We start from the raw sequence: 13499 nt of genomic DNA on the forward strand, positions 1-13499 counted from the left end.
CAGACGCAGCCAGCTTCCTTATCCCCTCCAACATCTCCAGACTATCGAGAGCAACGTCGGCGTAGCAGGGACAGAAGAGACTTACAGACCCGACGTCAATCTGCACGCCTCCAGGCTCTGAACAGGCCAGCCTTCTCAGAGGAAGGAGGGGCTTCAGAGGAGGAGACTTGAAGCAGCTGTGCGAGCTGACTGAATGCTCTCAGAGTATAAAAGCCAGAGGGAGGGCTCCTTTCAGCGTGGCTTCAACGAGTTCTCTAAACTGCTACTGTACTGCCTGCGTTTGCTTCTTGGAACTGTCTCTCTAACCTCCGACCCGGCTTGTCCTCGACTACTCCCTTGATTTACGGACTCTGCACACTCCTCGCTTTGCCAGCTGGACCTTGTTACCTGTCAGCAGCACTCTGCAGACTCGGCAGCCACTAGAAGCAGGACAGGTGCCCCAAACTGAACACAATACTCTAGGTGAGGTCTAACTAGAGCAGAGTAGAGCAATACCATCACTTCACATGATCTGTTGATACAGCCCAAAATTGCATTTGCCTTTTTAGCTACCACATCACACTGCTGATGCATGTTCAGTGTATGGTCTAAGACCCCTAGATCCTTTTCACACATACTACTGCCAAGACAAGTCTCCCCCTTCCTATAATTATGCATTTGATTTTTCCTGCCTAAATGCATACCTTTGCATTTATCTCTCTTGAAATTCATTTTGTTTGTTTTAGTCCAGTTTTACAGCCTGTCCAGATCATCCTGTATCAAATTCCTGACTCTGTCTTTGACCGTATTTGCTACCCCTCCCAATTTAATATTATCTGCAAATTTAATAAACATTCCCTCTATTCCTTCATCTAAATCATTTATAAAAATGTTGAACAGAACAGGTCCCAGGACCAATCCACTTGTCACTTTTCTCCAATAGGATGAGGAACCATTAACAAGCACTCTTGGGGTGTAATCTGTCAACAAATGACAGATTACAGTAATAGGATCCAAACCACATTTTACCAACTTGTCGACAAGGATATTATGTACTTTATCAAAAACTTTTGTCAGTTCCTGGCAGGTAGATCCCTCAGCCCCTCTCCAGTGAACACACATTGGTTCCAGCAGAAAAGCTTTGTTTAGGATTTGACAGTTCAGGTCTACACTCCAGCATGGAGCTTGGTAGAAGTGATAAGGCAAGACAAGCAGTTCTATGTTATATTTGATTTTCCCGCTCTCAAGTAACTGTTAAGGTTTTGGCGCACAGTATACATGGGTCCTGTGAGAACCCTTTTTAGTTATGGCTAGACATTCAGTATACAATCATACATTCCCAGCATCTGGCCGAAGTAGTAAGAGCTGGCATCTGGATGCTCCAAGGTCAGTGCTAGCTTAGAGGAGCCTATTTCTATAAGATAACAGGAGAGGCCCACTCTGGATCTCAAAAGTAACACTTTGCAATAAGGAGAGAATACATCAGGTTAGTAATGAGCATTGTGGTTAACATACAGTCAATCACGGCATGACTGAACACAGACATGACAACCTTATTGAAATCGAGATAAACTACATCTACAGCATCCCCAGATCCAGCAAGATAGTAACTTTCTCAAAAAACGAGGTAAGGTTAGTCTGGCATGACTTGTTATTGAGAAACCTATGCTGGCTCTTAGTAATCACAGCCCCAGATGTAATCTTCAGGCCTTCTCAGGCAGACTTTAACAGCAGGGAGCAAATATACATGCAAGATGCTGCCCTTGATAGGCGAGTTATACCAGAAAATAAATCCTCGCCTTGGTTCAAATTAATTACGCTGGACCATACTAGGGCACAATACCTAATCAAGATCTCAGTTAGCAAACTACGTGTAGCCTTCACCTCAATCCGCTTTCAGTCAATGAAACCAGCCATGCTCGAAGGCCATTTTTCCAAGATTCCAGTTGCTCAGCGCCTTTGCCCATGTGGTAGCTCAGAGCCAGAAGACTTGTGTCATTATTTACTACACTGCCCACTCTACACATCCCCCAGAAAGAGATTTTTAAGTCCAATCCTAGCTAGTTTAGGTTTCAGACAAGATAATGAAAACATTGTTGCTGCATTAGCAGATGTGGACCCAGAGGTTCAACCCTCGTACAGGGTTGCTCTTTTTGCCCTTGCAGCAGGGAAAATCCGAGAGAAGGTCGTGACAGAACAGGGCTGTCCACAGGCTATAGTGCAATTCCTATAGTGTTTTATCAAGTTTGTACTGTATATTTTATCTGCATCGTCACTCATATTTTTGTTACTGTTTTATTGTTTGTAACGGCCTTTGGCCTAATGCAATAAACTTTACCTACCTAGTAATCACAGCCATCCTTTCTAAATGCTCAAGGACTAACTGATGATTTGTTCTAAACCTTTTCCAGGTATAGATGTCAAGCTAATTGGTTGGTAGTTACCTGGATCTTCCTTTTTCCCCTTCTTGAAGATGGGGACAACATTTGCCCATCTCCAATCTTCTGGCACCATACCTGTTCTCCAAGAATTCTCAATGATAGGCAGAGCCTCTACATCTACATCAGCAAGTTCCTTTAGTACACTAGGGTACAATTCATCTGGCCCTGAGGACTTAGTTTCATTTAACTAGGTGTTTATGTACTACCCCCATGTTGATCCTAGGGTGTAACTGCCCTCCTCCATTTGTTCTGTTTTTGCCATATTGAGCACCATTTCCCTCGCAGGAGAAGACTGAGGAAAAGTAGGAATTGAGCAGTTCTGCCCTCTCTTCATTGCCTGTTACAATTTCACTTTCCTGCCCCTGCAATGGGCCTACCATGTCCTTGTTCTTTTTCTTACTTTGAAAATAAGCAAAGAACCCTCTTTTTGTTGTTTTTAGCATCTGTTGCTAGCCTAAGCTCATACTGAGCTTTAGCTTTTCTAATGTTCTCCTTGCAAGCATTGGTTATCTGTTTATATTCATACTTGGTTATAAGGCCCTCCTTCCATTTCCTAAATGAGTCTTTTTTTATTTCTCAATTCATAAGAAAGAAATATGGCCTCTGTATAGGAAGCTTTTTAAATATTGTTTTCTTAAAAGTCTTTGGCTTCAGCTACTGAATTTCAATCTTTTAATAAGCACAGACTTTCATCTCCCCTTAAAATGCCTTAATCTACATCCCATCAGACAAAGAACTGTTCTTCAGTGGGTTAAATCAGTGGATATGCTTCACTGTAGATATTCAGTGGATCAGTGGATATTCTTCACTGATCACTCCAGTCTTGGATTAATCTAAAACATCCAAAATAAAAGAGAGATCCTTCTGTGAGCAGGATTTGAATCCAGTGGTGTCTGAAGAACAGAGCGCTGACTCTTGAAAGCTTACACCCTGAAAACCTAGTGGGTCTCTAAGGTGCCACTGGACTCAAATCCTGCTGTTCTACTGCAGACCAGCATGGCTACCCACCTAAACTATTCTGTGAGCAGTACAACTTTTCACAGTAAATAAAATTAACCCTTGTTCTTTTAAAACTCTTTACAGGATTACCAGATTTTGCCAAGTAAAACACTTGCAGTCATTGCAGTTGCTGTTTTAATTGGCAAAGCTCACCTGTCAGATTACCCTCTAATCTGTACAAGAATGTTGTTTGGAAAGATGAAGTGTTTCTGATTTATACACCATATTCATCTCTTTGGCACATTCTGGTTCCTTTGGCACATCATAGTTGCAGTGGACTGAAACTGGCAGCTATTGGCGCGTTCAGACCATGGGCCACAGAAAGGTCTCCCTCAACAACGTCTTCTTACAGAAATGTTTTGGAATGAAAGTGTGCCTTGATCCAAAGTAATGACGGGAGGCAAAACATGAATTTGAAAAGAAAAGGAAAAGGCTGGCTTGGATTTGCTTCAATGAAATTGTTAAATCCCAATTAATCTTACAAGTTAGCTGAATTGTAGCCAAGTACGCTTTAGAGTTGTGAAGTCTGGCATACAAACCTTTCCAAGGCCAGAAAAGAGTAGCCACTGGAGATCAGAATTATGCAGGGTACTATATGACCAGGCTTTTAACCAGTGGAAATGTCGGCTGAGAACCATCTTTGCCTTTTGAAAGCTCTTCTGATGTTGCCCACACTTTTCCAAGCTCCTCACAGCCAAAAGGAACAGAAACATTTTCGTTTATGAAAGCTTTCTGAGAACCATGCCATATACCAGGAAAATGGAAGACACTCTTTAAATTGCTTTATGGGCAGTCAATATGATGTAGAAATCTAGGACCAGTGTCAAAGGTCACCATTGTAAGACACACCATTGTAAGACACACCAATAGGCCCTTGGTTCAGTCACTGGCATCTCCAGGTAAAAAATGATTAAGTAGTAGGTAATATACAAGATTTCTTCCTGAGACCCTGGAAAGCTGCTGCCAGTGACAGTAGACAGTGCTGCTTTTGATAGACTAATGGTCTGACTTTGTATATATGGAAGTTTACAGGGCTTTTTTTCAGCTGGAACATGGTGGAACAGAAGTCCAGCACCTCTTGAAAATGGTCACATGGCCAGTGGCCCCGCCCCCTGATCTCCAGACAGAGGGGAGTTTAGATTGCCCTCCGTGCTGCTGAGCGGCGTAGAGGGCAATCTAAACTCCCCTCTGTCTGGAGATCAGGGGGCGGGGCCACTGGCCATGTGATCATTTTCGATGAGGGTGATTTAAACTTTAAAAAACTCCCCCCTTGTTCCAGCTGACCCAAAGTGACATCATTGTGCGATCCTGAGTTCCGCCACTGAGTTCCACCACCTCTTTTCCCAGAAAAAAAGCCCTGGAAGTTTATGTGTAGGTATGTGCAGTGTAACCAAGACTTTTTCATTCTACTTTTAGCCCAGCTGGTGTTGGCTGAAAGTCATGTTCTGTTCTCCCATTCCCATCAGAAAATGGGAGACCACCCCAGAGTACCTTGCAGCACCATGGCTTTGGAGCTATCTTCCATTTACTGATGGGAGGGATGCCTGTGGGAGCAGAGCAGGACTCCCTCATGCTCGTTTTACCCCACTGACTGTCTGCAGAATCTCTCCATCCTAGAAATGGGAGAGACCAACTGCATGGAAAACATCTGCAAACAAAATGGTTTAATTTATGATAACTGATGACATGTGGATTGATTTGAAGTGGCCCCTGTGTGGCAGTTGCTATATGGACACTGGTTCTCCTGAGTCCCATTGACTGAGAAAATTGGAATATAAATATTTTAAATAAATTAAATAAAAAATATAACAAATACAGTATCTACCTATGGTAGGCACAACGAGGAAAAGATAAATCAAAGTGTAAGATTTCCTTAGGAGTACAAAGTCTGAAAATTACTATTCTAAATGACAAATGATTTCCCCTATTATTTCCTCAATATTGTTTTGTACATTTGACAACAGCATTAAGATTCCTAATGGGGAGGTAGCATAGAACTGAAAAACACTGGTAAGATTCAGAAGCAAAGTTTAGAGTGACACTGACTGAAGTGCAAACTAACAGTACTGCCAGATGACCCTTATTTTAAGTTACAGCTTTTATTTTAACATTGGTCCTAGATTTCTACATCATAATGACTGCCATTATTCCAGGCTATTATGGTTATATATAGTTTTGTAGCTCAGATGCCAAAGCTCCAAAAAGTCCCTGATGCTTGAAGTGTTGATCTGGCAAATTTAGTAAGAAGTTATTTGATTTCTGCTACCAGTGGCAGAAAGCTGATAGGAGAGGGGGAAAAAACACCCTAGGTACTTGGAATAAGGATGCAATCAAATCATTCACTTATTGTTCCCTTGTTACTGAATCATTTTGATCACACAACCAGTTCTCAGTTGGAGATCTCTGGGGATTACTTGGGAGGGGGCATTTGACAGTCTGTCAAGCAGAGACTGAAACATTGGCCACTTCACCTTTTGACCTGTTTACTCAAATGATTAAAAAAGCACATTTCTTTCATGATTATTTAAAGTGAGTCCAAAGTCTCCTCCACCTACTCCACACTGCCAACAAAGATGCATTATAAAGCAGAAATTCTTTCCATATCAACATCTCATTTGGTTAATGCCAGACCTGCTGAAAAATAAGAAAGGTAGCCATTTAATACTAGTTGAGGTAAAAGCTTTGTGTTGTAATAGTTATATACAGAAATGCATGGGCATTGTTAAGACACTTAACCAGCCTTATGAACTGGTGAATATCATGATTGGTTATCTGCTTTGGGGCTGTACCCCTTTTCTCCAGGTGAAAAGCAACTCAAGATTTTGTGTGACATGGAATACATTGTAGTGGACTCTATGCCCTCTTATCCCCCTGCTTTCGTTCTGAGTAATGTTTGTCTAGAAAAATGCAATAAAGAGCCTTGGAGAGACACAAGTGTATGAGTTTTGAAAAAGTGATTAATACAGGGTAATCAGGTTTTTAGTTTACTCTGTATTTTAATTGTCTGCAAACACATTCTCATTTGAGGAAGCAAATGTTTAGGGAAGTATGCCAGTGTGAGAGACAGGTGCATGATGTATAAGGTAGGTAAATGAAACATTTTTGTGGAATCTTGAAGACATTTTACTCGGTATTGAGACTTAGTCCTGATCTATACATGCAGCAAAATAAGGCAATAGAGAGAGTACAGTGGAATGTACTCCTGTAAGATTTCATGCCATTTTTAAATGCTCTGCAACTTAAAAACAAAAATTTAAAAATGCTCATCAGAAGAAAACAAGCATAGCAGGGGAATAAGTTTTAGCCCAGATGTCTGTCTTTTGTGCTACTTTTTTATTTAGAGGGAGTTAGTTCAGTGAAAGGGGGCATTCACAACTGGAGTCAATTCTGCCCCTTCATTGCAGAGCATGTATACATCCAACCTGCCTCTAGAGGCTCTTGCATCCTTATGGGCAATAGTGAGTCTGGTGCCCCTGGCAAAGAATACATAATACACTCAGCATTTGAATGTAATGGGCCACAACTTTATTGATTACAGCCAATAGAGCATTGGCAAAGCATATGGCAATGGATATGCTGCATCGCACACCCTTTGCAATTTGAAGGTTCCTTCCCCCAGCATGCCTGATGGGCACCGCAGCATGGCAGGTGATGCACTATTGTCCTGGCATGGTCAGATGGTTCCTGCCACCAGGGTGAAGCCTGCAACAGCCAGCCTAGGTGTGTACCCTTTGGCCTCGCCCCAGATCCCTTAAGGGTACCCCGAAAGAGGTGGGGTGAGCTGCCCCAGTTCACATCACTCACCCCAGTGGATCCAGCCCAAAGCCTCAAAACTGCCTAAAGTTGTGACAAGCCACTCCCCCCATTTCTGCCAGTATCCTGGGGAGGGAAACAGGTCCTCTGTCTCTGCTGCTACCCAGAGAATGGCGGTGACCAGGCAGGCTGCAGGAGAGGAGCCCAGCCACACCTACACTGCTTCCTCTGCACTTCCAACTGTGGCTCTTTGCCTCGGTCCCCAGCCTTGCCCTCCTGGCTACAACCTTGCCACCGGTGAGTCACCGAGCCCTTTGACAGAATATTGCTACTACAAGATACCGAAACTACTTACTAGCATCTGTCCTTCAATATTTCTGATACATTTTATCCTACAATTTATCTTGTTAGACCCATCTTTTTATATTAGGGTAGTCTGTTCCAGTTTGGGAAATTCTGGGTATTTGTGGGGGAGGGGGAGGAGCAAAGGGGAAAGGAAAGGAGAAAGTGGGAAAGACCTGGAAAAACATCTGCATAAGGGCCCCCAAAGACCATTCGGGGGTGGGCTGCTGCTGCTCTCTACCAGGGCACCCTCATGTCCGGCAGGCTTGTGCCTAGAAGAAGGATTTGCATCTTCAGCAGCTCATTCAAAATACATATCCTGAGGCGCAGCTGTTTCTCCAGGTCCTTCCCGCTTTTTCCTTCCCCTTCCCCTTTGTTTCTTCTGTCATTGTCCCATCTCACCCCCACCCCAGTCCCGAAAAAGAAACTTATCACTTTTCCTCAGTTCCTTTCCAGTTTGTGAGGTGACAGGCAGGAGAAAGGTGGGGAAATGCCTCAGGGCTCCACCCCCACATACAAACACACACGTTCAGAGAGGACAGCAGGTGGCGAGCAGCAGCAGAGAGGGGAAGGAGTCTCGAACACTTATGCCAACCTGTCTTGTGTCTTGTGAAATACATCTCTTGTGGTTCGGCTCTGAGTTATTTTGAGCTGACTAAATTCATGACAATTGAACATTTGAAACAGCTGTGTGAACAGGCCCTTACTGTGCACTCTGGACAAGACACTATCGCACGTCTGCTGCTTATTTCTATAACCGAAATAGTATCCTTCTTTGCAGGATAGGTAGGATTATGAAGCCCTTCGCTAGTTAAATATATTCTACACAATACATATTATTTGCACTACAACAGAACACCCATTTTGGACAGGCATGATGGCTAATTCAGGCCAGGGCAGTGCCCCATGTGCCAACAATAGAAGTCCTTCAAGTGGAACCTTGAGTGGATACACTCAAAGGAGAGCAGAGAATCAAAAGAGGGAAAGAAGAGTGGTTCCAACAATAATAAAAATAAGATTCTGTGTCTGGTTAATTTTGGCAGTAAGAATACGGTAATAAGTTTTGTTATGCTGATGTGATGCCGCTGAAAATGAACACACTTAAGAAGGCTTTTTCCCACAATGCATCATGGGAATACTCCCATAACTCACTCCCATGTCTGCAAACCTTAGCATGGAAGTTCAAAAGCTATTATAGCTGCATCTTCTGAGATAATCTGCATACATTTAAAAATGTGCAAATGGCTCAGCAGCACCCATGTGTTCCCTAGAAGTTATCAGAAATGTAGTTGTCATGAGAGAGAATGATAATCTATAAGCCCTATATGGAAAGAGGCCCTTAAAAAGAATTTGATAAGGAGATTTTGTATGAAACTGTACAGAGTACAGCTCAGTAACTCAGATCAGCCAGCAAATGCATTGATACGGAGGCGACAGCTAAGTTGCTACTAGAAAAGCCATCCTGGAGGAAGTCAACTTGCAAGGAAGCAGCCTCCCTTTGGTACAATCAAGCTTGCTGGAGGCAATGTGCCTCATGTGATATTTTTCTGGACATTGCAAGGAACACTGTGGGGTATTCACTGAAGAGTATCCAAGTCAAGAAGGACATCTAGTTAGAAAAGTCTCCTGGGAAGTGGGAGTGGCAATTTGTGGGACAGAACAAGACAAGGCCTTTACATTCCATGGTAATAGTCAACCATGCAGGATATGATCACAGGTTTAAATCCAGAGGAGTTAGCCATGTTAGTCTGTAGTAGCAAAATCAAAAAGAGTCCAGTAGCACCTTTAAGACTAACCAATTTTATTGTAGCATAAGCTTTCGAGAATCACAGTTCTCTTCGTCAGATGCATGGAGGGCAAAAAGAGAAACTGCTCAGATATAGAGGAGGAGGGGGGCGGGGTAGATGCAAACATCTCCTTCTGATATGCATATCAGAAGGAGATGTTTGCATCTACCCCACCCCCCCTCTCCTCCTCTATATCTGACCAGTTTCTCTTTTTGCCCTCCATGCATCTGATGAAGAGAACTGTGATTCTCGAAAGCTTATGCTACAATAAAATTGGTTAGTCTTAAAGGTGCTACTGGACAATTTTTGATTTTACAGGTTTAAATGTTTTCTCAACTGGTCTGACAAAACGCATCTACTGAATTGGTCTCTGGCTCTTGGATGCGTATGCCACAACATATTGGTCTTTAATGTGCCAGTTTATTAGCCTTAGTTGTTTCTCAAATGATGCTCCTACATTAGTCAATTCTCATACTGTATGATTTATGTGCTCACACAGCCCACAGATAGCCTATTGGCTTTTATAGGATTGTACTTTTAAACAACTTATCACCAGTATTGTGAGACAAAATGTCCACAAAAGCTCAGAAAAGGTAGGACACCAATTCCTCTAATGGAAAAATGCTTTTGTCAGGAAGTGACATTTTAAAATCAGCAACTGGGACTGGCAGCTAAGAGTGGCTGGTGAGTGCATTGTGGGGGTGTATGTTGCACATGTGCCTTTCAGGAAAATTAAATATTTTTCTCCCTCCCTCCTTCTCTCTTTCAAGCCCTGAAGATATTTAAAGCTATTTATAAAGCTGTACATTTTAGCATGCCATGCAGTCAGGAACATTCCAGGGGCTTCTATTGCAGTACTGCATTGCCAGCTCTCTGTGGGCAATATATTTTTCTATTGCAGTTAAGAGAATTCCTTTAAAAGGGACAGGGAAATTGACACATGTAGTTTACATACTATTTGTGGTTTGCATATGCTATGACTAAAAATATCTAATGCTCTTTTAGCCTACCTTCAAATTCAGGCTTGAAATTAGACTGAGAGGCAGAGTACAGTTCTTGCATGTGGCTCATCTTTTCTTCCATCTGAAAAAAGAATTTGAAAGAGAGAAACCTTAGACTTCAAGCATCTAACTTTCTAACATTCTTGTCTCTGTTACAGTTTTTCAAAAGTGGCTGCTCTGTATGACTGTCTATAAAAGGAGAAACATACAAAGTTTAGACAGGGCATAAGAGAACAGGATCAGAGTACTTATTAAATCTGATACTTGGTTGGGGCTAAACTTAAAAGAAAACATTTTTTTGGCTCTGGATCCTGCATCATCGGAGAAGCAGACATTTGAAAATTGTTGGCTGCTTAACTTAGCTTGTTCATATTTTGCCACTTTGACTGTCTCAGCATAAAAGAATGCAAACAGAATTTAGCCAACCTGGAATGAGAGTGGGTGGCCAGTGAGACAAGACCTCAATTCCCAGCACTGCAAACTAGAAGCAGGAGTGGGGTGTATGGGAGAAACTGGAGAGTTTGACTACATGTGACCTAACAGAGTAGGAAAGAGCAGACAGGAATAAAGTATGAACAAAATATCTTGGATCTCCTAAAAAAAGCATTCTACTGTTACCTCCACCCCAGGCACCTTTGTACATCTCCAGTGTTTGCATCCCAATATCCTTTGGCCTTCAGATGCCAAAGGTGTAGATGAAATCCATCCAGTTTGATATTAAAGCAGGATCTTTTGATTAAGGCAGGAATTCCCCTGGTGCTTTCAAGAGGAAGTAGTCTGGCTGCATGAATGCTCCAGAAGAACAAATCTTTGTTTGATCCTCTGGAGCTCCTCACAGCAATGGTTTATAAGCAGCAACCCAAGTTTGCAAGGTAAAAGAACCCAGAATCTCCATTATAATGCAACCATCCTTAGTAATTCAGTCATACACAAGCCACCTCCTAGTCTTTGTCAAACAGGTCTTAACCACTAAGCCACTAAGATAATTCATCCTCCTCTTTTTCCTTATGATTATACTTGGACTTCTGCCTACTTTTACAAAAATCTAAATATACCAATAGGAAGTAGAATCCTGCACTTTGAGTCTACTGTCATCACAGATCCTAATTGTGCAATGAATTTGGCCAATAGCAGGGCTAAACCACTGGAGACCAGGTAAATCCAAGTACATAAGGAGGACATTTTATGCCCTCCATTTTTATAGTTCGTTCCCCTCTAGAACCTGCTTCCAGCACGACAACCACAAAACTGCACAACCACTCCTCTTCAAGACTGGCAGGAAATTTTTTCTCTTGTCCTACCCTCCATCCTGAATTCCACATGTTGCTACCCACCAACTATTCCTTAGGTCTTCCGTTTCCCATTTGTGGCTGGTCTGCCCTACTAAAGTGAAACAAAAGGTATCCTTTCAAGAACCTACACCCATAAACAATGAAAAATAAATGAAAAATCTATTCATAGAAATCATAAACAATTATGCACCAGTTATAGATCAAAATCTAACTGAATCCAATGACTATTTGCAAGAAACCATAAATAGAAAACATACATGAAACCTGGTAAATATCATTAAAAACAGTTCCACAACACAAAGCATATGAGAAAATACATAAGACCTGGTAAACATCATAGAAAACAATCACACATCTAAAACATATTATGGCTGCTAGCAAATCACATTCCAAAATATCTTCTTCAGATAATTCAATTCTGATCTTATCTACAAATGTGTGAAATGAGTTTCTTTTTCTCCTACTTGAAGTCACCTGAAATAATTAAACACTTATAATTTAGCTATTACCAATAGCACTAGAAAAATAAAATATTTTTCGTATAGAACTTTGATACAAACAAAGAGATAACATTAACATAATTCATTTCTATCAAGTATACAAAGATAAATAACAAGCTAGAAAAGCCACCAACTGCGCAATCCTGGGGTGGGAGGAAATGAAAGCAGGCAGGAAGCTAAGTAGGAGTTATGACAGTGTATCCCAAACTTACACCATCATAAACCCCCCATAATGGTTCAGTGGCCTGGACCCACTCCCCTGACAGCACCCAGCCACTGCAGCTGAACTCATGCGTAACCTTAGGCATAAGTCCCTGTGCCAATGGGCTGGGGAGAGGTCCAGGGGTGGGGCACAACTTAGTTCACTCCTTAAGCCATTTTGGGCAAGGGAATGTCCCCAATGAATGGTGCAAACTTATGCCTTGAAAAAAGGTGGCATAGCCCATATGCTCCCATTGTGTGGGGAAAGTCTATTCCCCCCTGGACCCAGTCCCTCATAAGCAGCCCAGTGGAGGATAGGATGCTGACTACCACGGGGACCAATCCACTCATGCCCCCATGGCGGCTGAGCACACTTCCCTGTGCTCAATCAGCCCCCCAGGGACACTACACAACCTCTAGTCGGGATGCCCCATGACCCCAGGTAAGTAGGGACATGACTGGAGGCTCTGCTCAAGACAGAGCCCTCTGCCATGGGGATTTCGAGTGTGATGTGGGAGAGGGTGCTCATGGTGGCCGGACAAGAGTGCACAGGGGGAAGTTTGTGAAATTTGGAGTGTCCTTCACACTTGCGCAAGGGAGGAAAGCTGATTCCCACTTGGGAGACTAACAACTCCCAAACAAGTTCCATTTCAGGTAAGCCATCCAGAGTCAAGGCCAAGGGAGGGCCAAGGGCACCCCAACAGATAAGGCTCTCTTGCTTTCTTTCTCATTCTGGTCCCCTTCCTTTTGAGCTGCTCCAAAGGTCCAGCCAAGATGCAAAGTCGCAGATTGAGGTTTCTGATGCCCTGCACCAAGGTGAAGCTCCACCTTTGGCAGTTGTTAGTGGAGGAAGGGAAGAAGAGAAAGGGTGAGGGAGAGAGAAAAGGGGGGGGGAGAGAAAGAGAGAGGAGATCATCAGCACACCACTTCTGTTATGTTCCCACTCAAAACTGAGCTTGTATATTCCTGTGAAAGCATTTGTGCAAAAGCACTGTTACCATTTAATAATAATAATTTTTAAAAACTCACTGCTTGCATTATCCACTATAGAAGGGTGCTGTTATTTGCAAAATGTACTTTAAAAATTAACTCAAAAACCAATGTCCTGGGCTGTTATCCATGAATAGCAATAGTGCAATAAGAACATGACTTTAAAAAAAAAAGGGGGGGGGGACTTTTGACAGGACTCCCCAGAGGCTTGCAG

General features: G+C 42.5%; 1 protein-coding gene across 9 annotated transcripts in view; it reads right to left on the reverse strand.

Moving 5' to 3' along the window:
- Window positions 1-13499, reverse strand: part of LOC129326929 (uncharacterized) — a 228339-nt gene that overhangs the window by 100929 nt on the left and 113911 nt on the right. For all 9 annotated transcript variants that reach the window (XR_008596770.1, XM_054975299.1, XM_054975290.1 and 6 more), the window contains one exon: window positions 10312-10384. Coding sequence is in view for 8 of the 9 variants with exons in the window: in XM_054975299.1 (XP_054831274.1) it covers window positions 10312-10384 (73 nt within the window). In the remaining variant the exon portion in view is untranslated. The remainder of the gene's footprint in view (window positions 1-10311; window positions 10385-13499) is intronic.

Source organism: Eublepharis macularius, chromosome 1 (assembly GCF_028583425.1).
Source record: "Eublepharis macularius isolate TG4126 chromosome 1, MPM_Emac_v1.0, whole genome shotgun sequence".
Lineage (NCBI taxonomy): Eukaryota > Metazoa > Chordata > Lepidosauria > Squamata > Eublepharidae > Eublepharis > Eublepharis macularius.